At 36.6% G+C, this 26,547-nt stretch overlaps 3 protein-coding genes and 4 pseudogenes across 3 annotated transcripts; 3 read left to right on the plus strand and 4 right to left on the minus strand.

The window, feature by feature from the left end:
* The window catches only part of LOC109128038, a 15,156-nt pseudogene extending 10,852 nt beyond the window's left edge, over window positions 1-4,304 (minus strand).
* Window positions 4,348-5,099, minus strand: LOC109128140 (annotated as a pseudogene).
* On the plus strand, window positions 8,463-12,583 carry LOC104732970. Its single transcript, XM_010452580.1, has 13 exons — window positions 8,463-8,797; window positions 9,223-9,320; window positions 9,402-9,488; window positions 9,576-9,705; window positions 9,799-10,033; window positions 10,121-10,554; window positions 10,671-10,813; window positions 10,900-11,091; window positions 11,189-11,279; window positions 11,358-11,526; window positions 11,613-11,726; window positions 11,808-11,904; window positions 12,263-12,583. Exons 1-13 carry the CDS (start codon window positions 8,717-8,719, stop codon window positions 12,309-12,311), a joined length of 1,920 nt encoding a protein of 639 aa, XP_010450882.1. The 5' UTR covers window positions 8,463-8,716; the 3' UTR covers window positions 12,312-12,583.
* LOC104734046 lies at window positions 13,797-15,061 on the minus strand (annotated as a pseudogene).
* LOC109128039 lies at window positions 15,593-17,010 on the minus strand (annotated as a pseudogene).
* On the plus strand, window positions 17,753-20,082 carry LOC104732971 (thylakoid membrane protein slr0575-like). Its single transcript, XM_010452581.2, has 9 exons — window positions 17,753-18,139; window positions 18,315-18,361; window positions 18,455-18,557; window positions 18,684-18,770; window positions 19,132-19,215; window positions 19,309-19,362; window positions 19,462-19,542; window positions 19,694-19,739; window positions 19,825-20,082. Exons 1-9 carry the CDS (start codon window positions 17,855-17,857, stop codon window positions 19,902-19,904), a joined length of 867 nt encoding a protein of 288 aa, XP_010450883.1. The 5' UTR covers window positions 17,753-17,854; the 3' UTR covers window positions 19,905-20,082.
* Window positions 21,993-23,234, plus strand: LOC104734047 (zinc finger MYM-type protein 1-like). The gene is made up of 3 exons (XM_019233712.1): window positions 21,993-22,041; window positions 22,150-22,467; window positions 22,639-23,234. The coding sequence occupies exons 1-3, from the start codon at window positions 21,993-21,995 to the stop codon at window positions 23,232-23,234; spliced, it is 963 nt and encodes a 320-aa protein (XP_019089257.1).

Below are 26,547 nucleotides of genomic sequence, written 5' to 3' on the forward strand. Positions count from 1 at the left end.
ATAGTTGCATTGCATTTGCATCTTTTCATGCATAATCAGGTGATTTTGGAGCTTAAGGAGCATGGAAGCAATGCTGAGGAGAAGTGAGGCAATCATGAAGGGAAAGCAAGAGAGTTAAGGCTGAAGAACCAAGGTCCAGAGTCCCACTCGACCCCACACTCGACCAGACACTCGACCAGACACTCGACCATGTGCAGAGAGGGACTCGACCGAGTGGAGGAAGCAGAAGAAAAGCCAACTCGACCAGCCACTCGACCGAGCACAGGGTTGAGTTGACCGAGCCGTTGACTATTTTGTCTTTTAGTATTTTTAGGGCTTCCACCTCCTCTCCTATATAAAGCCTTGTACCTGCAGCCACCAAAGAGTCCAGCTTTTTAGAATAGTCAGAAACCTAGTTTTTACCCTTTTGGGAATTATTCCTTTTGCACTTTTATTTTTCTTAGATCTTGTACTCTTTTAAGAGAGAAAACATAAGATTCTTGGATTTTGTTGGTTTCATAACTTTCAAGATATTAAGAATTCGTGTTTGATTCCTTCTTGAATATTATAGATCTTTGTTTTATCTTTCGTTTGATGCAAGTTTCAGTATTTTCTGGGTTTATGACTTTGATGTTCATCATGTGTTCTTGTGAGTAGTAGCTTAGGATCTTGAGGATGGGTTAGGCTGGGCTGTGTTTGAGGTTTGTTTGCTTTGGTCAAGCTTGATTGTGGTAGAATCTCTTCTAGGCTAGATGTTCTTAATGCTAATCCTATAACTGAGAGGGTAGGGTTTGATTTCAAGCATCTTAGCATCACACCAATGTTTAAGAAGCATAGATAAGGCTAGATCTAGAGCTTACCATTAGGCTTGTTAAGAGATTAGAGGTCTTGTTTGGTATGAGATGTATTGTTTAATGCCTGCTTGTGTAGACTCTTTACTATGTGAGAACAAGTCTAGAGATGCATAGGTTTGATTGTTTCTTGCCATGAGAGTGGATTAAACATGTCTTAAATTTATATTTCTAGAGATTAGCTCAAAGTTTGTTTGAGATTTGTTGACCAAGTTAGATAACCTCATTCATTAGCCCAGCCCATGAATCCCTCCTCAAGGCCTTCCTTGTTTATTGATTTTTTAAGTCTTAATCCTGCTGTTTGATTGTTGTTTGATTCGTTCTGGTGTTGCTCTGTTTTTCTTGCATTGCTCTGTTTCACGGATTTGTCCAGCTCGACCCTGCACTCGATCTACACTCGATCGAGTGCTTGCTCGAGTTCAACCCCAGAACTCTTGTTTATGATTTATAGTTGTTCTGTCTTATCTCTAGTCTCATTCTATTTGCATTTCTGTTGCATTTACTTATTTTCCTGTTCATTATTGTCTTGAATTAGTTCATTAGCATAGTTTCTATTTCTGTTCTAGCTTCATTTTAGTGATAATCATTATGTTCCATTTACATTCAGCATCTAGTTCTAGTAGTTTTACTTTATGTTCTTTACATTTCATTAATAGGATTGTTAGTGACAAACATCCTTTGCATATTTGGCTTAACTTAGGCTCATATACACATCTTGATTGTTCACAACTTTCAGATTGGATTGACACCTCTTGTACTAGAATTGCATAAGGGGAATTGAAACACCCTGCCATCCATTCATTTCATATCTCACCATAGCATACATCCATCAATCCATACCACCAACATATTGTGTTTCAGAACCACTTGCCTCAAATTGATCATAATCAGTCCAATATTGAGCATATGTATCTCGTTCATCCTCAATAATCATATTATGAAATATGATACATGATCGCATGATGATAGCCAAATCAATTAAGTCCCACATGCGAGCTGGTTCGCGAATGATTTTAAATCGAGCTTGTAAGACTCCAAATGCACGCTCGATGTCCTTCTGACATCCTTCTTGATGTTGTGCAAATAACATGTCTGGTTCACTCTGAGGAAGTCAAATTGATTTAACGAAGGTTGGATAAGAAAGATAGATACCGTCGGCTAGGTAGTACGCCATATGATACGGATGTTGGTTCACAAAAAGTTCACTCTTGGCGTATTTCCTTGTTCAACATGATCGAAAACTGGTGAACGATCTAGAACATTTATATCGTTCAATGTTCCCGGACACCCAAAAAATGGATGCCAGATCTAGAGATCATGGGATGCAACAGCTTCAAGAATATAGTGGTGGTTCCCTTATCTCCCCGAGTAAATTGGCCTTCCCACACTGTAGGACAATTTTTCCATTCCCATTGCATGCAATCAATACTCCTAATCATCCCCGGGAACCCCTGCAGCTCGCTAACATGCAGAATTCTTTGCAGATCGTCTTGAGTTGGAGCTCTGAGATATATTTCCTCATACAGTTTAATGATTCTTTTATAGAACCTACGCTAGCACTCTTATGCTGTAGAACCTCCTATTTTGATGTACTCATCAACCGCGTCTGCCGCCATACCATAGGCTAACATTCGCATGGCCGTGGTACATTTTGCTAGTGGAGATATACCTTCTTTACTGGTTGCGTCAACTCGTTGGGTGAAGTAGTTGTCACTTTGAGATAGGTGATATATCATGGTTTTTAGGTATTTTTAGCCATGATATATGTCTTATTTATAGTCTTTTTGGTATTTTTAGAGTCTTTTGAGTCTTTATAGGATTTAGCATTGATGGGAGCATAATGAAGCTAAATAGGAAGATTTGGAGCATAATCAAGCATTGAGGCTGAGTTACGAAGTTGGGAGACATGATCAAGAGCAAGCATCGATCGATGCTTCATATGTGTCGATCGATGCAGAGCCAAAGACGAAATCGGAAGTTTTTATCACAAGTTTTGAAGACTTACAAAGCTGCCCCAAAGTTTTCCATATTTGCATCATTAGTCCCTGGACGTGTTTAGGAATATAAATAGGATTTTTATGGTCATTGTTTAGACTTAAGCTTTATTTTCCCTGCAACTTTTGAGAGCAAAACCCTGTGAGAGATTTTAGAGAGCTTTTGGAGAGAAGAATCAAGACTCCTTCAGAGAAGATTCAAAACTCCTTTACTTCTTCTTTAATCTATTTCTTAATGCAATTTATTCAGAAGATGTTTTGTGTTTCATTGATTATGTCTGAGTAGATCTGCTTGTTAGGTTTAGGGTTTCTCATTAGGGATTTCATGGATTGTTAGATTGATTAATTGTTTGGATTCATTATCTTTCTTGTTCTTCACCATAGGTTGTTCTTAATGCTAGATCTTTGATTAGTCATCTGGATTTAGATCTTAGGATTATTAATTGATATGAGAATATAATTGATTTTCCTGACAAAAACCTTTGGTGAGCAAAATTACTTTTTGCAAAGAGATTTGAATTAGTGATTTTGTGAACTTATTTAAACCTGATTTTATTGCTGGTTTTTAAATTAAATTTTGCAAAGAGATTTGGATTTTCTGGTTTTAAAACTTAAATAATATTTGCAGTGAGAACTGATTTAATTTATAATTATGTTTAAAGTTCAAGAACGGTGCTTAATTGTTGAATCCTGCTTACTTAATTAATTGATCTGATTTTCCATGATTTCCTGAGAATTTCCCTAAGCCTAGCGTTTATTCCTATTGATTTACAACTCTTTTATTTTCTGTTTTTGCATTGCAATTTAATTACAATATTTTGGTTTAGCATAATTAAAAGATCATTAAATCTATTGTGTGAATCTAGAGTTCTTGTGAATTTGATCCCTAAATACTACATTGACCTCTTAATTTGAGAGAGTAGCTCTAGGGTAAATTTGAGCATATCAGTAGGTCTCCTACGATCCAAAGAAAAACATGTTTTGCATCTGGAATCGCTGCCGGAACATTGCATCATCATACGTAGGTTGATTAGCAAAGTAGTTGTCAATCAGTCTTTGGTTTGCTGCTACATGATCTCTCTTGATGTATTTTCTCTTGTTGCGAGGTGGGTAATCTTCTTCAATTTTTTTGCGACGCTCTCTAAACCATTTGATGATATACCTCTTTTCAATTTGAGATTGTCTTTAGTAAGCTTCAATATCGAAAGAAAGTTCTGATGGATCCACTGAATTTTTTTTTAGTGAGATGATCTTTGTGATATTGTTTCATCAAAGGAAGAATGTGTTTCCATTTAGAAAAAATTGAGTGGTTGAAAAAAAAGGATAAGATAAGAATTTGATTAAAAGATCATGTGGTCGAAATCCAAGAGATAAGATTACATTATCGTCAATAATGGAGTACTGACAAAGAAAATATTATTGCACAAAATGACAAAGGAAACACTATTGCACGAAATGACAAACAACCATTATTGCACATTACAGTAGAAAGTAACAAAGTGTAGACATACACTTGGCAACCACTAATTTCCAAATAGCTCGTGGTCCAACTTCTCCAACAGCTCTTTGCTCCGATCATCGAGATGCTCTTTTTCACTTAGCTTCATAAACATTTTCATCTTCTTCAGTTGGTTTGCCTTCTCTTGTCTCTTAGCTATTTTTTCTAATTGTTCTAACTCATGCTCCTTCAGTTGCTTGTATTCATTCCACTCTTCATTAACAACTTCCAAGGCTGCACCTTTACCCTCTTTTTAGTTCTTTTTTTAGCTCCATCCCTCCCCATTGGACGAACACTAGATCCTACAGAATTGGAGTCACTTGCATAACTAACTACCATAACGTGGTTGATCACGGACAGCGAGTCATTCTGACATTAAATTGAAATGCTTATTCTTACCACTTGAATATAGCTCATGTGCTTTGCTTAATACATCATTCTCCGACCATCCACTTTGTTGCATAGGCTTAGCATTGTCATCAGCGCCAATCCATTTGCCCAATTTTTGGTTCATGTAGTTGAAATGATTTCTACACGACACTCCATCACGCGGAGGATCAAATGAGCAATGCTCATTACAATACTCAGCAATTTTCCCCAGTATGAATCACTCTTTTGGTTTCTGCCAACAATGTTGTATGTTCCATATTTAATCCATCTGCTCAATAAAACCAAATTTTGCTCAGTTGTCCATTTGGGATTTTTCCGACGAGTAGAAGTTGAATCTTCTGTATTTGGAGTGGCTTCATCAGGACTGCTTATCCTTCCAAGATTCATTTGTTTAGAAAATTCGGGAAATTCAATTGTTCTAAGAACATTTTCATTATCCGTTGGAGGAGGTGGTTGAGATGAATATGGTATCATTGATCCATAATATTGATGATAGTTTGGAACAGATGATGGCATAGAAAAATTTGGTGGAAAACTATAATTTGAAATATTTTGAGGTTGGTTGAAAGAAGGATTTTGAAATTGATAATTGCTAGGATTTGGATAGGGAAAATAATAGTTAGAAGAATTTTGCGTAGAATTATTGTTGGAATTTGGATACAGAAAAGGAAAATTACTAGAATTTTGAGTAGGATTATTGTTAGAATCCATTTCAAAAAAAAACAAATGATGAAAACAAGAGTTTATTGGAGAATAATAAGAAAATTATGATAGAAATGGTATTTTTTTTTTATTTGTCAGAATGAGAATGAACCAAGTATTATAGAGATTAAAAAGTTATGAATTTTGATATAATTTTTATAATAAAAAAAATTGTTTATTGTATAATAATTGATCCTAAATAGATAGGATGAGATAAAAAATCTCCAAAATCACAACAGTGAATTACAACTTAACAAGGTCATAATCATAAATAAAATAAAAAATAAAAAAACCTTCAATCGCCCAGCATCTGTTTGAAATACACACTCCAGTTAACTTCTGACACGTGGCATATGCGGTCCCAACAAATTTTTTTTCAACAGCGATTAATCCATATCGACTTTTTAGTTTTTTCAACAGCCTCATTGTGGGGATTCAACAGTTGAATTTTAAATTAAACAGCCCTGATTAATACACATAAATTTTTTCTTTTTTTTCAACATCTCCATTGTAAACATTCAACTGTTTAATTATCCTTTTAACATGCCCATTGCAGAGCGTTGAATTTTATTAAACAAAACTATTGTATCACTATCAACAATGAACCTGTTGAATATTTTTTTCAACTGTTTAATGCGTATAGTGGAGGTGTTGAATAACGTGAAAAATCTAGGTGGATTAATTTCTGTTGAATACATTCAACATGTTGATTGAATGCAAAATAAATGAGGTCTTGCATGTCAAATGTCACGTTGTGATTGGAGAGAATAGTGAGAGAACTTTTTTTTAGCTGACACATTTTTTAATAGATCTGTTGGTTTTCTATTGGTTATCCAGATTTTTGTATTTTTTTATCTCCTCCCAATTATTGGTACTCAATTATTTTTTTGTAATGAATTTGTTTAAAAAAATAAATATATAAAAAAAAAATCAATTCTCACTATTACTTTTCTGTTATCTTCCAATCAACTCTTTATATTTTTTTAATCTATAATTTTTAATTTTAGTAGGTACAAAATTTTTTTAAAAAAGAATATGAAATAAAATTGGTAGGGTAAGGTGTTGAATTTCATTAAACAAAACTATTGTAAAGGTTAAAATTAAAATGAGTGTTGAAAATGAGGTGGAAGAAAGAGAAGCTAATGTGTAGTGTTAAAAGCATCTCCAACAATCCCTCAAACCCTCAAATTTTAATATTCACTATTCAACCTCTTAAAATTTGAGTCCTTATCATTTATATATCGTACAAATAATTATATTAAAGTCAATTGTTTGAAATATATCTATATAAATCAAATAAATTAAACTAAATTTGAAATTATTGGTATATGAAAGATATACCATTTAGAAAAAAATTTAGTACAACAATAAAATTAATCATAGATTTTTTTTTTTTTAACTAATTATTCTTATGTGGGATCATTATAAAAGTGATTATATTGAGTAATTTTATATTTTTACATGTAATCTTATTTTCTATTTTTAAAACATTATGTATTATTTTTATTATCATATAAGGTGTTTTGGTTATGAATATTGTTTGATTATTTTGTTTAATTGTATGTTTTATATTTATATATGAAAGCTTTATCATTATAAGTTTATAACTAATAATTAGTAATATTGTGGACTATAATGTAAAAAGAAAAACTTTTAAAAATGAATTTGAGGGTTAATCATTGGATTAAGTGACTTTCAAGCCTTTATTTTGAAGATGTGTTCCCCTTAAAATGAAGGTGTTTGTTGGAGATGCTCTAAAAGGAGAAAAGGTGGGTGTTTAATTTTTGAACCATTGTATATAGTCTAAAGGTTAAAATTAAAAGAGATTTTTTGGCATTTTAATATGTTTTCCAAACTTGATTGAGATTGTTATAGTGCACTTCCACTGAAGTCAAAAAAAAAACAGTTCAATCGTGGAATCTCTCATAGAGAGACTTTCATTTAAATAATAACAAATAGATAAAAAATTGACGAGAAGATGGATTGAGTTTTTTTAAGAAGAAACGGTCTTAACATAAATAAACATGTAACATTTCACTAGTGGTTCATGTATTAAATATAATTAAAGTATATATTTTTGGCTAAAATATTAATTTTTTTCTTTTAAGAGATTCTTTTTTTTTTTGCCACCATAGATGCTTTTAAATTCTTCCTCATACACGCTTATTGTAATGTGTTTATGATCTTCTTTTCAAACACATTACTGAAATTGATGTTTCACACAAGGCCATATATTTTCCTTCTATGGTGGATTGAGCAATATTATCTTGCTTACTTGTCTGCTATGAGAGCATTGTAAATAGAGAATATATAATCTTTTTCCCCTTCATCTTCATAGCCAATTGATTGCTAACATATATTTATTATTCTAAAGTATTGTTTAGAAATGCAGATTTTTTACATCAAGTTGAAACAATTGCTACATTCTTGCGGCATCAACGACACAAATTAGTTTGATTGTTTCGTGTCTAGACACTGGAGCAAAACTCCATATTGTTTTGTGAATCATTTTGCCACTAAATGGCTTTGTGTTTGATCACATTTCCTTTTGTATTGGTTTTCAACCTGAATATCCACTGGGCTCCCACTACATTCTTGTACATTGGTTTTCAAACTTTTGCTAGCTTACCACCTTGAACCTCCATTTCTCATTTAATTTTTTTTGACATTCCAATAGCACCAAAAAGTACTCATGGTGAAGATTTCATCTTATGTAACTTTTCTCCATTCCGATGAAAATTTTCCTCATAAATAACCGAGAAAATGGTTAAAACTACTTTATCATAAATAAATTATAACACTTTTCTGTTATATCGCGCGAAAAGAACGTATCTGTTAAATCGTTATTAGTTGAAAAATAAACTGTTGCATTGCGCCAAAAAAAATAACCTAGTAATTTACCAAATTCGACAAAAGAATTGTAATTTGCCGATTTTATTTTATTTTTATTTTTTTGTCAACAACATACAAGATTGGCTTAGAGCCAATGAGCCGATTTTACTGTATATAAAGAAAACAAACTTCACATTTCCACAAGATAAAAAAAATATACGCGAACACCTGAAAAGAAAACGTAAAACTCGAAACCCTCGCCCGCCCAAAATTTTCGGTAGCGAGGGAAAACCGAAAAATCAAAAACCTTTTGGATTTCTCTCTTCTTTTGGAAATTTCTCACTTCTTCCAAAGACGAAAAGCATAAAACAGTTGAGTGTGATAAACAAAACTCACACACACCCTTAAACTAATTTTGCGATATCAAATCAGTTTGTGTTGCTTTTATTTTTTTGGTTGAGCCTCTGGATATGGCGGTGGTCAGCAAGAATCAGACCGAGCAACAAACACCAAGGATCGAAGATTCCACCACTGGAAAAACTTGTCACCAGGTCTCAATTTTTGATTTTTTGATTTTTTGATTTTTTTCGAATTTGGATTTGAAATGGATCCGATTGAGTGTATTCATCGTTGATAATAGTATTGGATTTGGGTTTATGAATTCGAGTTATTGCTTCAATCAAACGGTCTTCAAAAGTGAGAATTTCATGCTTTTAANTTTTTTTTTTTTTTTTTTTTTTTTTTCGAATTTAGGCGTTTTTCTTTAGGGTTATGTTCATCTGGGTTTTGAAATTAAGTTGAAATTGAAACATGGGTACTCGTCAAATCCTGGGTTTTCGTTAATTTTGACAAAATTTGTTAACCATATTGATCTGATTTTGGTGTATACATGGTTACGAGATCTGTTATGGTATTAAAATAATGTTTATGATAGTAGAGTTAAAAATGTTTGAATCAATGCTCTTGTGTTTGGTAGTGTCGACAAAAGAGAACGGATCTTGTTGGATCGTGCGTGACCAAGAAGAAAGACAGGACATGTCCGATTAAGTTGTGTACCAAGTGCATATTGAACAGGTTTGATTTGATTTAATGTTTCTGAGAGATATGTATAAGCTCTGGTGATTTGGGCTACTGATTCTCGTTTGATGTTAATAGGTATGGGGAGAAGGCAGAAGAGGTTGCGTTGAAGAATGATTGGATTTGTCCCAAATGCAGAGGCAATTGTAACTGTAGCTGCTGCATGTAATTCAAAATCATTTGTTACATTGAATTTTGCAAGGTTTATGTTTTTTCTAGAGGTAATTTTGTGTAACTGTTTTCTTTTACTAGGAAGAAACGAGGTCAAAAGCCTACCGGGATATTAGTACACACTGCCAAAAAGACTGGGTTCTCTTCTGTCTCAGAGCTTCTGAAGACTAGTGGTTCTGACAAATATTTTTATACAAAGAAGGTGAAACCGGTACGTGTTTTGCCCTAGCTTGATCCTTGTATTGTGTTTCTTAGATTTGAGTCTTGTTTTGTGTCTATTTGTTTGATATGGTGGTATCTGCAGGCAGGTGTTGTTGTTCCTTCGCCGCTGAAATTTGACCAGGAGAATTCTATTGAACAAAAACAAGTTAGTATTAAAAAATCGAGAAAAACTAAACGTGAAGAGCTTAAGGATTTAAACAACGGCTGTAACGATGAGAATGCCGTGGTGAAAAAGAGCAGTTCAAAAAAGATCAAGATTTCTGATTCCGTTCATGAGACACAAGTTACCAAGAAAGTGGTAGAAGGAATAAAGAAGAGTGAGAGGATTTGATCTTAAATGTTTTCTTGAGAACGCAAGTACTACTGTTGAAAAGAAACTAACGCATGAAAGTTTTGTGATGCAGAGACTACAGCTAAAGATATCAAGGAAAGTAACGTAGCGGAAAAAACCAAAAGAATCAAACCAGCTCTCAAAAAGAAAGAAGAGGATCAGGTTGAGGTGAAACTACCTCAGGGCAATAGCTCAATTTCTGTTTCTAAGGAAAAGAATGTAGCGGATAAAATCAAAAGAATCAAACCTGCTCGCAAAAGGAAAGAAGAGGATCAGGTTGATGTGAAACTACCTCAGGGCAATAGCTCAATTTCTGTTTCTAAGGAAAACAATGTAGCGGATAAAATCAAAAGAATCAAACCTGCTCGCAAAAGGAAATTAGAGGATCAGGTTGAGGTGAAACTACCTCAGGGCAATAGTTCAATTACTGTTTCTGGCATTGACTTGGCTCCTGAAGATGTTGGAAATGTATTTCAGTTTTTGGAGTTTTGTTCAGCTTTTGGGAAGGTATCCTCTATCCCTAAACACAGTCTGATAAATGATCTGTTCTTTAATATAGATATTTTGTGTATGTGAAAGGTAAACTAATTGCTCGTACCATCTTCATATGACTTTTTTGATAGGCTCTTGATTTAACGAAAGGACAAGCTGAATGTGTGATTCGTGAAATGTTATCTGGACGAAGCAAAAGGAGACAACAGTATTCCACACTCACGCAGATGATAATCCAACTACTTACTGTGATATTAGAGGATAGAGGAGAAACGTAAGAACAATTTCCTTTAAAAGTATAAGTTTTCTATTAGCTTCCCTTTCTGTATATCTGATGGATTTCCATTTTTGGATAAATAGATCGGTTTGCCTGACTTCAACTGATGCTAGTTGGTTCACTGCAATTGGAGAATGTCTTTCAGAATCAGAAATTCAGCTAGATGATTTCCCTCCTGAAATGTTTAAAAAAGGCCTTTCTCAGTATGAGAAGTTGAATTCATCAAAAAGGCTTAAGCTTTTAAATTTCTTATGCGATGAGACACTTGGCACATCGTAAGTTTTATAAACTGTGAAATTGCATCTGTTGAATAAACTATTCTCTTTGATATTATGCTTCTTGAGGGGTTACATATTGTGATAAAAATTTCAGGGTGATGAGAAATTGCATTGATAGCCAAAATCTTGAATCTGTTGAAAGGAAAAAGGAAACAAAAGAAAAGATCAATGCAGCAAAAGAAAAGGTAACTGTGAAACTACCAAGTCATTAGTCTTCTTAACAACTTAACTTCGACAACACTTCTGAAACCTTTCTGTTGTAGGAGAAAGAACTAAAGCAGAAATTGCAAGATGAGTTGGCCCAAGCCGTAAAAGCGAAAAACGGGATTCCATTGTTGATAACAGAACGTGATGCAATTGTCTCGCGAATAAATGCTGAAACCAAAGAAGTTTATTCTGAAATGCAAAACGCAATAGACATGCTATCCAAAAGTACGAATCTAGACTCCTTTGATTTGATTCTGTATGGTTCCATTATCATATTTAAAGGCTTAAGTGTTCTATCCTGGTGTTTGCAGAGAGTCAAGGAAGTGATGATGCTGTTAGAACCAACCCGGTGGAACTGGATGACAATGGTCTTATATTCTGGAGATTGAAGAGTTGCAATGATGAGCAAAACATGTTGCTTCAAGGTGTGAATTTTCTTACAAACTCTTCGTTTATCGTCACGGAGAGTATAGTGATTCTAATCTCTTTCCTTTGTTTGTATGCAGATTTAGGAAGCTGGACTGATGCACGTCCTCATGAAAAATGGGTTTCCTTCAGCTCTGAGCAGAAACCAGAGATAGAGAAATACATCTCTTTCATAAGGTAAATCATTTTATTTCTCTCTTAAGCTCAAGGAATTTATTAAGAGTGCCATGAAACTATTTAGAGGTTAAAACGGCTTGATTCTCTATATATGTAAAGCCTGCAACTAAATCATCTATCCACAGATTGTTATAAGTTTTCAACACTTGAAATTATACGTTGGAATTCTGAGTATTACAACTGAACAATTTATTTGCTTTTCTTGAACTTTGATCAACACTAATTTGTTCATGGGTTTGTATTTCCTTGCATAGAACTAGTTCGTGGTTTTGTACTTCAGTCGATGCTAGTTGAACAGTACTATACATATTTGCATTGCACTTCAATGTTTGTTTTTTCTGAATCCTATGTTTTGTAGGATGAAACGGCTTCGAGCACAAAAGAATGCAAATACTATTATCACTTAGTGATGAGTCTCTTTGGCTGCAAGCACATAAGAACATGATTCTGATAAGCAAAGATGTGAAAGGCTGACTAGAAACTTTTCACATGTGATTTTGAATCGCATTGAGTATTTATTTATGATCAACCTAAAGAGTTCTGTTTGTATGATAATGTTCATTCGGATTTCCTAAAGTATGAAACAATCTTTGATAGATATGAGTTGTTTGTATGTTTCAAGAATTTCTGAAAAGTGAACAACAGATTCTATATATAATTCTTATCATGATATTGTATCTTTAATTTTGCAATGTCGGACTGCATTTTTTTGTCACAAGATAAGCTTAACAATTAACAAGTGGGCATCAAATGACTAAGAAAGTGAATCAAGAGACGAAGTCATTCATCACAGTTGCATACACAATAACATTTGTTAAATACTTGTGAAGCATTCATCAAACTCGCCCTGGGCGTTCGGTAAAACCCGAACAAACCGAACCGGACAACCCGAAATTTTCGGTTATCGGGACAAACCGATGAAAGGAAGTTAAACCGTTCGGCGCAATTAATTTGAGGAATCGGATTTCGGTTGGTTCGGTTCGGTAATCGGACCGATCGGTTTAGTAGAATCCGCAGCCATATATAAGCCTAACCCTAAACTATTAACCCTAGTTTTGTTTCTCTTCTTCTTCGCCTCTTCTTTCTGCGATTGAGAGAGAGAAAAACTTCCAGTTCATATTTCTCTCCGATCTAATCAATAATCATCATCACATATCTTGTACATCCTCTTTCATTCTCTCAATTCTCAGTCGCGGTTAAGAAAGAAGACTTTTATCAGAGATTCAACCTGTAAAATTTCTCAAGCGTAAGCTCTTCTTCTCGGTCTTTAATTGATTCCATGTTTGATTCTTTGCTCTGTAAGCTCTTCCTATATCTTGATAACTTCTTATTCGATTTGGAGAACTTTAGGCTTTGAGTTTTCTACTTTCAAATCAGAGATTATCCATCAATCTGCTGGGTTTTTTTTTTATTTTCTTGTGTTTGTGTTCTTTGCAGGTGGAAAAATGCATGCCCGGAACCATCCATCTTTGCCGTCTCAGCTCGCCGTCATAGTTCCCCGCAGCGGCACATCATCAGATCTGGAAAACCCTAATGAATCTGGCTATTTGGCTTGTAATTATTGGATTTGTTTCAGATTTAATTAACTTGTTTTGGGCCGGTTTATTAGGTCCATCATTATTTTGGTGGTTTGTAAATTTTTTTTTGTTAATTTAGTCCATTATCTTACTTTTTTTTGTTTATTCGGTTCAAATTAACCGAATTAGAAAAAATCGGTTAGAATTCGGAATTGATTTAAAACCTAATAACCGACCCGAATAAACCGTTTACCGATTAACCCGAACCGAATTTAATTTCGGTTTAATTCGGCAGAATTTTTCAAAAACCGAATTTTCCCAAAACCGAACAAACCGACCCGAATAACCCGAACCAGCCGAACGCCCAGGGCGACATCAAACAGTAGCGGCAAGAACCTTATGTTTAGGGACTGTAAGCACATGATCAAACCACTCAACTTTCCCCCAAATTTTACCACTTTCAAGCGTAATCTCTGCTCACCAAATCATCTTCTTACCGCGTCTGCCACCAGGCCCACTATAAGGCATACTCTCCTCCCACAAAACCGCTATCTTTCCACCATAATCAGCCAGTCTAACACGAGCATGAAGTGACAACTTAGGTAGTCCTGCTGCCAGAGCCAGACCATCTAATTTCCTCCACCGTTTTACCTCTGTCATTACATCTGAACTCAATGCCAAGATACCATATGTTGAGAAGAGAGTAAAAAACGTTCTCTATCTCACAATGAGGATCATATGAAAGCATAGAAGCATCATTCGCTGATCCAACCAGGTCCCATTTACTTTTCTTGGGATTGTAAGCAACCACCGCTCTGTTACTCTCCACGATATAGGTATTGTGAGGAACCACCGCTCAGTTATTCAACACATGCCACTTATCGTCAATACATGCGCTTTTGGTGTGAAAGTTGTGTTTTGTTTCGCTGTAAGAACACCTCGAACGAGTTCTTCAAGGAATCGGAATCGCCATCTTTGCGGCTTCCTAGCTACTACATATATCTTTCGGTCAAGGACGCTAGCAGATATTGACATTAGCTTCATGCGCAAACTTGGAGCCTCGCGGCACGTGTGAGACTTGCAATCAAGAATCAAGACGCTAGAGGAAGGTGATGTGGATCCACCAATGTTGTAGATATTAGAACCAACCGCCACGAGACTCAAACGTTTCACAGGAGGAGAATGAGGAATTGGGACTGTAGCCAAAACATACCCACTTGACTTCTTCTTATTACTTGTGTCGTACGTTAGGTTTTGATCAGATTTCCGGCAGTGAGTAAACCAGCTAGAGTTCTCAAAGGATCTATCTTTAAGCACACATAGAGACAACTCTCGGTGTGGTCCAAGAGTAACCGGGCCTTGTAAAGCTCTGGTGAAGGTAGGGGAGTAATCGAAAGCTCTTGGAGACAAGGGCGAGAGTCGGATAATATAATCTTGAGACGCGTGGGACACATCTCAGTAGGAAACTATCAGGAAATCGCCGTTGATGCTTCTTCTCGAACTTGGAGAGAACAAATTTGTGTTTGGACTTTATTATATATAGAGAGGGATGATGAGGGACTAAAACCGTTGCATGCCTTGGTTAACGTGATCACTTCTAAATAAACCAGATAAAGTCGAAATACAAAACGCAAATACATCTAAAATTAAGTACAAGTCTAGACTTTTTTTCTTCTTAATGGTTCCAAGATCTAGATTAGATATGCTTAATTAAGTGTTGTATTGATACGAGTTTGCAGAGAGTAAGGAAGTGAAGATGCTGTTCGAACCAACCCGATTAAATAGGATGACAGTGGTCTTGTTTTTTTTTTGGAGAAGACTGAAGTCAAGAACAAAACATTTTGCTTCAAGGTATAAACTAGACACCAAGAACATTTCTTTCAAAAACTCTTTTGACATATGATTTTGAATCGCATTGAGTATCCCATTTGTTGATAACCTTATTTATGAATTGTGTTTGTATGCTAATGATGATTCGAAATCTCTAAAATATGAAATGATCTTGATAACTATATATGAGCCGTGTTGTAAGTTTTTACGAATGACTGAAAAATAAGTGAACATATTCAATAGTTTTAATATGTTTTGGTCTTAAAATAGAAGTGAAACCTACAATAGACAAGAGTTATTCATCATGGTGTCATTCATCATATACACCACTCACACATTCATCAGATAGTAGCAACAAGAACCTTTTGCAAAGTACATATTATAGGGACTGTAAGAACATGATCAACCCACTCAACTTTTCCCGAAATTTCACCATTTTTGCGCCTTTCGAGCGTAATCACTGCACACCATATCATCTTCTCATCATGCTCAGTATAATTAAAATGCTCCTCCCACAATACCGCCATCTTTCCACCATAATTAACCAATCTAACACGAGTAAGAATAATAGGTAGTACTATATATCTCCAATTTTCTCCACTGTCCTACCTCAGTGTCATACCATCTGAACTCACTAGTGCCTTTCTGTGTCATGTAAACAGCATACAAAACGTTTTCTATCTCACAGTAACCATATGAATCCCTATAACTACGCATCTCTGATTCAACGGGGTTCCATTTACCTTCCTTGGGATTGTAAGCAACCACCTCGCGGTCAGAACTATTGCCCACGTGCCACATTTCATCAATACATAGGATTTTGAAGTTGAGTTTTTTTCCGTGTAAGGGCTGGGAACATGATCCCAAACTTGTGTTGTTGTGTCAAACACCGCGAAAGTGTCCTTGAAGGATTTAGTATTGCCGTCTTTGCAGCTTCCTACTACATAAATCTTTCCATCAAGGACGCCAGCAGAAGCTGTACGTAACTCCACTAGCAAGCTTGGAGCCTCGCGCCACGTGTGAGATATGCAATCAAAAATCGAGAAGCTAGAAGGTGATTAGTATCCGCTAATGTTGTAGATATCAGAACCAACCGCCACGAGACTCGAAATTCCCACAGGAGGAGGATGAGGACTTGGGACCGTAGCCAAAACGTATCCACTTGACTTTTCTTATTCTTATTCCTTGTGTCGTAACGTAGTGTTTCATGATCAGGTTTCCTACATAGAGTAAACCACCTAGGTGTCTGAAAAGGTAGAAACTGTAAGCACACATAGAGACAACTCTCGGTGTGATCCAAGAGTGATCGGTCTTTGCAAAGCTCCGGTGAAGCTAGGATTGATCGAAAGCTCTTAGAGACAAGTGAGAGAGTCGGATAGTACAATCTTGAGACGCGTGCGATGCAGCTCGGTAACAAATCATCCGGAAGTGACGGATTTGGGTTTGATTCCGGCGCCGACAACAGATTTTCCGGGGAAGACATTGACGGGGAATCGAAGAGACAAAATCGCCCGTGATGCTCGAAACTGGGAGAGAACAAATTTAGGGTTTGGACTTTAGATATACAGAGGGATTAAAACCGGTCCTTACCTTTGGTTAAGGTGTAAACCGGTTAAAACTTTGATAATGTTTGGGTTTGGCATTGGTTTTCACTCCAAAAGAACCGGGTAAAATATAATTTTCCTAAATTAAAATTCAGAAAGTTAATCACCAAAAGGCAAACTAATCCTTATGTCATTATGTGGTAACTAATAGGAAAATACACAAAAAGGGTAAGAAAAAAAAAATCAGTTAGCGATTATTATTAATTCACTTTCCAAATTGATGAAACCGAATCAAATAGCATAATTATTTGACTGGCTATCTAAAACTAAGAACAAAATATTTTGCTCAATGCTAAATGAAAATCATTTTTCATGAAGGCATCATCATACTTCACACTCCAGCTCCAAACTCAGCACGTAAAGAAAAATTCAAAATACTATATACTGTTTAACCGGTTCTCACCTTATAGTATGAGGATGATCCCAATTCAAGTGGTCGAGTTTGAGGATGTTACACTATCTTTGACCAAATCACATCTTGTTACGTGATCGTAGGAGCAATAACTTGGTGCGTAGATGACGGAGCTGATTCCGTTAATAGTAAACATATGTAGAGACAACTCTCTCTGTGGCCCGAGAGTGACCGTACGTGCCAAGTAAAGCTCTGGTGAAGTTAGGACTTAGGAGAGATTGAAAGCTCTTTGAGACGAGGGAGAGAGTCGGTGTCGGATAACACAATCTTGAGACCCGCGCGATGCAGCTCAATATCAAATCATTGGGAAGTGACGATGGATTCGTGTTCGATTGCGATATCTTGTACGCCTTCTTCTTTCCCCGGGACAACATTGACTAAGACGACTTCTCCAACTTCTCCAATTCGGTTTTTGTATACCGAATTCAGCCGGTTTTTTGTAAACCGAATTCAGAATAGGTAAACCATAACCAGAAATTTTGGCGGAACACTTTTCACCTCAGCCTCACATTACTCTCTCACAAGTCACAAAGATACACAGAGACAGAGAAGAGAGAAGTGAAGAGAAGAGAAGAGAAGAGAAGAGGATGGGATCTATATCGGCAGCTCCTGGAACAACTGTATTGTTCTCAAATCTCCGTCGCCACAGTATTTACAATCGTCGCCATGAGAATCTATCCGTCGTTTCGTCTTCTTCACAACCGTCTCTGATACCACGGCAGAGATGGCTCTATGTCCCTAAGACGAGGTTGAGAAGAGAGATTCTAAAGCTCGATTTCATCGCAAGAGCTGCTGATTCCACTAGCTCTTCTCCTTCTGTAGCTTCCGGTGATGGAACCTTAATCCCCGATGATGAATTCACTCTAGCCAAGGTTTATATTTTCCTTCCGACCTTTTCAATCCCTAATTAAGTGTTCAAATTGTGATATTTATGGTGAAAAGTATAGTTTATCTCTCTAAGTAGGTAGATTCGATTAGTAGTGATCTGATATTGAGAAATTGGGAAATTGGAACAAAGTTTCACATTGAGTGTTTTGGATTTTGCAGATTTCGTTTGGTGTTATTGGGCTAGGTCTCGGGGTTTCGCTACTCTCGTGAGTTTTGTATTCATGCCTTTGTTTTTTTGTTGCTATAGAGTTATTATGTGAGTTTATTTTTTCATTTATGGATGTGTTAAAATCCTACAGGTATGGTTTTGGGGCTTATTTTAATATCCTTCCTGGATCTGAGTGGTCTGCTATTATGCTTACATATGGATTCCCCCTTGCTATTATTGGAATGGCTCTCAAGGTACTTAATTCTTCTAATGTCCACTAATATTTTAAAAGCCTGTATAACTTTATTGTGAAATTTGACTTGTGGTGTATTAGAGTTACTTCAATTATAATGTTTTGTTCTGTTTTGCTTTCTTTGTAGTACGCAGAACTCAAACCAGTTCCTTGCTTGAGCTACTCGGATGCAGTGAAGCTTAGGGAAAGCTGCGCTACTCCTATTTTAACACAGGTACTTAATTGTTTATGGACCTCTGGTGGTTGCTCTTGATACTTACAGGAGTACCTTCATTCTGATTATAGATAATTCTTCATATTATAGTTCTACATAGATATGTCAAACATATTTTTGTTTCTTGTTAGAGGATAGATGTTAGTAGTTGTCGTCATTAGTATTTGGATATTCAGTCTCAATGCTAGCTCGAATTCAGAGTAGTATGCTCACTTGCACAAGTTCTTGCTTACACAAAAGTTCAGTTAGTTTCCCTTTTGCCTATATGACATTGAAATTGTAGTCTTGTCAGTGCACATTGGATGCTAAACTTACTTCTCATGAATTGTTAATGTGCCGGGATTCTTATTTCCTTTATTAGGTTAGAAATGATGTCACGAGATACCGTTATGGAGATGAACAACATTTGGAAGAAGCATTAAAACGGATCTTTCAGTATGGACTGGTAAGCTATTTTATTGAAACAAAAACGAAGCATGAAATACGCTTTCTTACTTGCGGTTTAACCCCTCTTTCTTACGACTGTTTTGGTCATAAGGGTGGAGGAATCCCAAGACGTAGTGCACCTATCTTACAGATGATTAGGGAGGAGGTAAAATTAATCATGTGCATGAATTTACATATATTGACATGAACATTGACCTGTGAAACTACACTTACCCGGATCATTCTCGATAACTCATGTTTGTAGGTCCTGACTGATGGTCGTTACTGCTTGGTCCTTGTATTTGAGGCCAAAGCTCTGAATTTGTCAGATTTTGAAAAAAGACAGGTATGATTACCTTTATAAACTAACTAGCTACAGTATGCACTTATTTGCTTAGCGCGTAGGAAAATAGCATAATTTGTTTCATCGTATCTAGTCTCTAAAAAGTAGAATTACTCTGAAACTGAAATTTTAAAACATAAAATTGTTTTGATAGGCGAAATTCACTTCCTTCTTTGGACCAGACATCACTGCAGAAGTTGGTAAGTAGTGAATCAGTTCACCATCCAATTTCAGGTTCTCGTTTGTTAAATTGATTTCTGAACCATTAAAAAATTTGCTTTGAAGGTAAAGGAGAAAGTGAAAATCTCTATGAAGTTAGACTGATTTCCAACGTCTCCACCAACTCTGTATCTTCTTCCTCTTAGATATGTACAATCACATAAACAGTTACGTTTCTGTCATTTTCCGCTTGTATATCAGTTCAATATAATCATTTCTGTATACAGTACTTTAAAAGTGTTGAGGCTGGAGGTGACTATAGTATGTATATAGATTGCCATCGTTGTATTCTTGTATTCTTTAATTCAGTCATGTCGAGGTCTAGTTATGAAATTTCTCTGGAGATGTGGTTAGAGACAGAATGAGAGAAGCTTCTACATTGTGAAGGAGGAAGTAGAACGTGCATTGCCATGTCCATGATCCTTAAGCTTCATTCTTCACCATTGTGGTTTGTTCTAGATGACCTTTAAAAACTTGCAACGATTGCCAAGTCAACCAACATTTCGGTACAAAACAGAATGAAAAGGGAAAAGAAAAAAAGAAAAAAGAAACAGAAAAACCGGACTGAGTTATTTATACAGAGTGGTGAACATTTTGGAGCATTTGAGGAACATACAAAAAATGGTTTCAGATCCATACGAGAGGGTAAGGGTTAGGATGGTAAGTATTTGGCTGGATCATTAAAAAAAAAATAGCACCTCTGATGCAAGGCAAAATACTCTTTTGAGTAAGAAATTATTTGAGCAAAGTCCTCGAGGTTTGGAAGAATCATGCTAACAAAGAAAGTTCGGGACATTTATATCCATTGTCCATCATGTAGCAGTAGCAATTTATTTTTGACTTTGGTGTCGATAGCTATTTTGCCTTGTGGAAATAAGTCATTGTTGCAAGACTCTTTGCACAATGTTTGTTATCATTTTTTTTCTTTAAACAGTTCCGAGGTGCCGCTAATCTATCTGCCCGGTGTCTTCTTACAATAAGCATTAGTCTTTTGAGCATGTCCTTTTAGCCTTCCTGATCATTAAGACTACGTACGGTAGACTTTTAAAAAACTTGAGAAACTTCAAAAAGAATACGACAATCTACATGATGAAAAATGAAGCTAAGTTGGTGTTGGTAATATTGAACCTCACATGTTCGTAGTTTTCTTTAACAACTAATTTCCTAATACAATCTCTATGCAATGTTTTCTCTGTGAGAAATTTATCTCACGCATGTTCATAGTTTTCGTTTCATTTATGTCCCGTTGAAATTTCAAAAATGCAACTTGTAATAAAAGTCAAGCAATGTGGAAAAAAAGAAAAAAAAAACAAAAGCTTGTCCAGGGGCGGACCTACGGCAAGTATGGTGGTGGCAGCTGCCAGCAGTAAAAAAAAAATATATATGAGTTTTTATTGATTTTTTTAAAAATGTAAATAATTGCCACCACCAAAAACCAAAAAATTGCCCCCACCATCGTAAAATTTACCTTTGCCTTAATGGTCCAACATCTTTTGTTTAAATTTTTTAGAGAGCCAAAAGCCCACAGCAATAAAAATTTTTAAAAATAAATTAAAGCCTAATTAGTAAACTAAAACTAATTAGTTTTACAAATTAAAACCCTAAACTAGTTTTTTTGTTGTCTCTCTTTCACGTCCTGGTTTTTTGCAGAGGAAAAAAAATCAGAAAGTGGTAAGTTTTTTTCTTTGCTCCTTTAACCTTTAGAACTGTTTATTGTAATCAACAATTCAACATTTATTGTTTTGTTAGTATTATTTCAAAACGATCAGGAACGATAAAACATTATAAGTGTATCTGAATTACTATTTTTTATTGACAGATATACGTATACTCGATGGTTATGCTTTTATGGAATTTTGTTTCATAATTCAATGAATATAAAATTCATAATTTTTGAGACATAGATTAATGTAATCTTTATGTAATTTATTTTATTGAATTCATGTGATGACCGTAGACAGATGTGATACATTATTGTCTTTTTTTCTAATCCTTTAACTAATGACAGGTTTTTGTTTTTGTAGATAAATTACCAATATGCAAGCCAATATGAAACGATTTTTCAAACCGATTTCTGGTTCAACGTCCAACACCAATGTGATGATTTGTCATGGGATCCTGCTGAGAGGAAAGAGATAATGAGTTATCATCCGAATGAAAGAGACGAGATAAGATGCAGATATCTTGTTAGAGGTCCATGTCAACCTTATGATCATCCTTTTAAGAAAACAAAGATGAGTAATGCAATGAGACGATTTAATCCAGCTTGGTTTGAGAAATATGGTACTTGGCTAGAGTATAGTGTATCAAAAGAGAGAGCTTTTTGTTTGTGTTGCTACTTATTTAAAGATGACGTACGAAAGCAAGGTGGCAATGATGCGTTTGTGAAAGAAGGGTTTTGTAACTGGAATAAGCCTGACAGGTTAGACACTCATATGGGTAAATCATCCAACAGTTCTCACTGTAGTGCTGCTGAGAAATGTGATAACTTGATGAAGCAAGGTCAGTCTATCGTGCATGCCTTGTTTAAGCAAGACGATGTGGTGAAGAAAGAGTACCACATTCGTTTAAATGCTTCAATTGGTGTTTCCAGATATTTGTTGCGACAAGGATTGTCTTTTCATGGTCATGATGAGTCAGAAGAATCTGCCAATAGAGGAAATTTCTTGCAACTCGTGAAATACACAGGAGAACAAAATGATGCTATAAGTAAGGTTGTTTTGAATAATGCTCCAAAAAATAACCATATGATTTCACCAAAGATTCAGAAAGAGATCGTGAATTCTTTTGCAGAAGAAGTAGTGAAGTCAATTATTGAAGAAATTGATTATGGTGTGTTTGGTCTGTTAGTTGATGAGTCTGCAGATATATCTCACAAAGAACAAATGGCTGTTGTATTCCGATTTGTTGATAAGAGCGGAGCAGTGAAAGAAAGGTTTATTGGAGTTGTTCATGTAAAAGAAACGTCATCTGCATCTTTAAAGTCTGCTATTGATAATTTGTTTGCTAAATACAGGTTGAGCTTAAAAAGGCTACGAGGGCAAGGCTATGATGGAGCAAGCAACATGAAGGGGGAATATAATGGCTTGAGAGCATTGGTTGTTAGAGAAAACAATGCTGCTTATTATGTTCATTGTTTTGCTCATCAACTTCAGTTGGTGGTGGTGGCAATCGCAAAAAAACACTTTGAGGTTGGTGATTTTTTCGATATGATTTCTACATTAGTGAATGTAGTTGGAGCTTCTTGCAAAAGGCAAGATATGATTAGAGAAAACTATCAAAGAAAAGTGCAGGAAGGAATTAGTAGAGGTGAGATTAACACTGGTACAAGATTGAATCAAGAAATTTTGCTTCAAAGACCTGGAAATACTCGTTGGGGTTCTCATCAGAAAACATTGGAAGGGTTAGTTGAGTTGTTTTCTACTATCATTGAGGTTCTTGAGTATATCCAAAATGAGAAGAAGAATGTAGTTTGAGTTTGGTGACAACCCATCCATGGACCCCACTAGCCTCACTGCTAGCTGCCCAACGGACTGTCGTGGACCCTGCTATCCCACTGCTAGCCGTCCCAATGGACCCCAAGCTGGCCCTTCAGGGCATCGATCCTAACCCATCACTGTGGATATCCCAATCCACCAGTAGGTTATTGGTGCGCCAGACGTTCCTCGAATCCTGGTCCCCACCCTTTAACAACCTTCCCACAGGACAAGTTGCCACCAATTGATCTGTCAATTGGTGGCAACTTGTCCTGTGGGAAGGTTGTTAAAGGGTGGGGACCAGGATTCGAGGAACGTCTGGCGCACCAATAACCTACTGGTGGATTGGGATATCCACAGTGATGGGTTAGGATCGATGCCCTGCAGGGCCAGCTTGGGGTCCGTTAGGACGACTAGCAGTGGGCTAGCAGGGTCCACAGACGATCCATTGGGCAGCTAGCGGTGGGCTAGTGGGGTCCGCGGGACGGGTTGTCACAAGGAAGCTTTGTTCTTGATTGTACTATCTTCACTGACAGATTTGCTAGATCTTTGTGTGATCTTGGTTCTAGGGTCAACCTAATGTCAAGATCAGTAGCACTCAGCATGGGAATGATAGACTTCCAGCCTACTAAGCTCACTCTCATCCTTGCTGACCGATCTGTTCGTATTACAGATGGTGTTCTTGAAGATGTTCCAATTAAGATTGGTGAATGCTTGATACCTACTGATTTTGTGGTGTTAAAGTATGAGGAGGAACCCAAGGACCTTCTTATTCTGAGAAGATCATTCTTAGCCACTGCTGGAGCTATAATTGATGTAAAGAAGGGTCAGATTTGTCTCAACATTGGTGATTTACAAATGCGCTTTGACATGGAGAAGCTGGTTAAGAGGCCAACCATTGATGACTAGACATTCTATGTAGACACATTGTCTAATCTGGCTGAAGAGATATTCCAGGAGCTGCATCCTGAGGATCCATTAGAGAGAGCATTGCTTGCTTCTGCTGAAGAAGCTGAGCATCTAGATGCCATTGCTGCTGGGTATGTCAAGCTACTTGATGCTAATGAACAAGTGAAGAAGCTGGTTGCACAAGAGGAATTGGTTAGTACTTCTTCACAAGCTGAGAAATTTTCTGATTGGAGTCTTGAAAGAGCTCCAAAGCTTGATCTCAAGCCACTTCCTGCAGGTTTAAGGTATGCATTTCTAGGTGAGAACTATTCTTATCCTGTTATTGTTAGTGCTTCCTTGAACAATGCAGAGCTCACTTTATTGCTAAGCAAGCTGCGCAAGTTTCGCAAGGCTCTTGGCTATTCTCTTGATGATATTGCAGGAATCTCTCCAGACTTGTGTATGCATAGGATTCATCTTGAGGAAGGAGCTAAGACATCTATTGAGCATCAGAGGAGGCTGAATCCGAATTTGCAAGATGTTGTCAAGAAAGAGATCATGAAGCTGCTGAATGCTGGGATCATCTATCCAATATCTGACAGCAATTGGGTTAGTCTGGTACATGTTGTTCCTAAGAAGGGTGGAGTCACAGTAGTGAAGAATGACAAGAATGACAAGAATGAGCTGATCCCTACAAGGACAATTATTGGTCATCGGATGTGCATAGACTATAGGAAGCTGAATGATCAACAAGAAAATATCACTTCCCACTTCCTTTCATTGACCAGATGCTGGAGAGGTTAGCTAATCATCCATATTACTGCTTTTTGGATGGTTACTCAGGCTTCTTCCAGATTCCCATTCATCCTGATGACCAAAAGAAAACCACCTTCACTTGTCCCTATGGTACCTTCGCTTACCGCAGAATGCCTTTTGGTCTCTGTAATGCTCCTGCGACATTTCAGAGATGCATGATGTGTATCTTCACTGATTGATTGAAGATTATATGGTGGTGTTCATGGATGATTTTTCAGTCTATGGATCTTCATTCAAAAGCTGTTTGGACAACCTCTGTAAGGTGCTAGCAAGGTGTGAAGAGAAGCATTTGGTGCTTAATTGGGAAAAATGTCATTTTATGGTTAGAGATGGCATAGTGCTTGGCCACAGGGTTTCAGAAGCTGGAATAGAAGTTGACCGCGCTAAGATAGAGGTGATGACAGACCTTCAACTACCAGAGAATGTGGAGGCAGTGAGGAGTTTTCTTGGACATGCTGGGTTCTATAGGCGTTTTATCAAAGATTTCAGCAAGATAGCAAGACCACTTTCTGCTTTGTTGTGTAAAGATGTCAAGTTTGAATTCACTGATGAATGCCGCATAGCCATTGAGAGGATTAAGCAGGAACTTGTGAGTGCACCTATTGTTTAGCCACCAGATTGGGATCTTCCATTTGAAGTGGTGTGTGATGCTAGTGACTTTGCATGGGAGCATTGCTGGGACAAAAAAAAAATAAGAAGCTTCATGCAATCTATTATGCAAGCAGGACACTTGATGAGACACAAAGAAATTATGCAACAACAGAGAAGGAGTTGTTGGCTGTGGTGTTTGCTTTTGAGAAGTTTAGGTCTTATCTGGTTGGTTCAAAAGTCATTGTTCACACTGATCATGCTGCATTAAAGTACTTGATGCAGAAGAAGGATGCTAAGCCTAGACTTTTGAGATGGATTCTTCTTCTACAAGAGTTTGACATTGAAGTGAGAGATAAGAAGGGGATAGAGAATGGTGTTTCTGATCACTTATCTAGGATTAGGACTGATGATGATATTCCTATCCAAGATTCTTTGCCAGAGGAGCATGTGTACCTTGTTGAAACTGGGTTTCGGACTGATGACTTGAAGAATTTGTCTTCGGATGCATATGGTGTCGATCGACACCAACCTAGCATCGATCGAAACCCTTTGTTTCCCGAAACAGATTGGTCGAATGATGGAGACTTAGCTGTTGTAGCTACCTCCAATCAACCTTGGTATGCTGATATTGCCAATTATCTTGCTGCAGAAGTAGAACCAGACAAATTCACAGGCTATCATAAGAAGAGGTTCTTGAGAGAGCTTAGGAGATATTATTGGGATGAGCCTTATTTGTATAAGCATTGCAGTGATGGTGTTTACAGAAGGTGTTTAGCTGAGACTGAGGTTCCCGATGTTCTATTCCACTGCCATGGGTCAGATTATGCTGGACACTTTACTACTTTCAAGACAGTGTCTAAGGTTCTACAAGCTGGGTTTTGGTGGCCAACAATGTTCAAGGATGCTAATGAGTTTGTCTCTAGATGTGATGCTTGTCAGCGGAAAGGTCAGATTAGTAAGAGGCATGAGATGCCACAAAACTTCATCCTTGAGGTTGAAGTTTTTGATTACTGGGCAT

This window comes from Camelina sativa, chromosome 12, assembly GCF_000633955.1.
Source record: "Camelina sativa cultivar DH55 chromosome 12, Cs, whole genome shotgun sequence".
In the NCBI taxonomy this organism is placed as follows: Eukaryota; Viridiplantae; Streptophyta; class Magnoliopsida; order Brassicales; family Brassicaceae; genus Camelina; species Camelina sativa.

What these genes read in the sequence shown, in the direction of transcription:
- LOC104732971 (XM_010452581.2), top strand. Translation starts at nt 17,855, where the DNA reads ATGGGATCTATATCGGCAGCTCCTGGAACAACTGTATTGTTCTCAAAT. An exon ending in CTCGGGGTTTCGCTACTCTC is followed by an intron (nt 18,362 to 18,454) that starts GTGAGTTTTGTA and finishes AAAATCCTACAG; the next exon opens with GTATGGTTTTGGGGCTTATT. An exon ending in AGACATCACTGCAGAAGTTG is followed by an intron (nt 19,740 to 19,824) that starts GTAAGTAGTGAA and finishes TTTGCTTTGAAG; the next exon opens with GTAAAGGAGAAAGTGAAAAT.
- LOC104734047 (XM_019233712.1), top strand. Translation starts at nt 21,993, where the DNA reads ATGAGTAATGCAATGAGACGATTTAATCCAGCTTGGTTTGAGAAATAT. An exon ending in AGCTTGGTTTGAGAAATATG is followed by an intron (nt 22,042 to 22,149) that starts GTACTTGGCTAG and finishes CGTTTGTGAAAG; the next exon opens with AAGGGTTTTGTAACTGGAAT. An exon ending in AGAACAAAATGATGCTATAA is followed by an intron (nt 22,468 to 22,638) that starts GTAAGGTTGTTT and finishes TATCTCACAAAG; the next exon opens with AACAAATGGCTGTTGTATTC.
- LOC104732970 (XM_010452580.1), top strand. Translation starts at nt 8,717, where the DNA reads ATGGCGGTGGTCAGCAAGAATCAGACCGAGCAACAAACACCAAGGATC. An exon ending in ACCAAGTGCATATTGAACAG is followed by an intron (nt 9,321 to 9,401) that starts GTTTGATTTGAT and finishes TGATGTTAATAG; the next exon opens with GTATGGGGAGAAGGCAGAAG. An exon ending in GGTAGAAGGAATAAAGAAGA is followed by an intron (nt 10,034 to 10,120) that starts GTGAGAGGATTT and finishes TTTGTGATGCAG; the next exon opens with AGACTACAGCTAAAGATATC.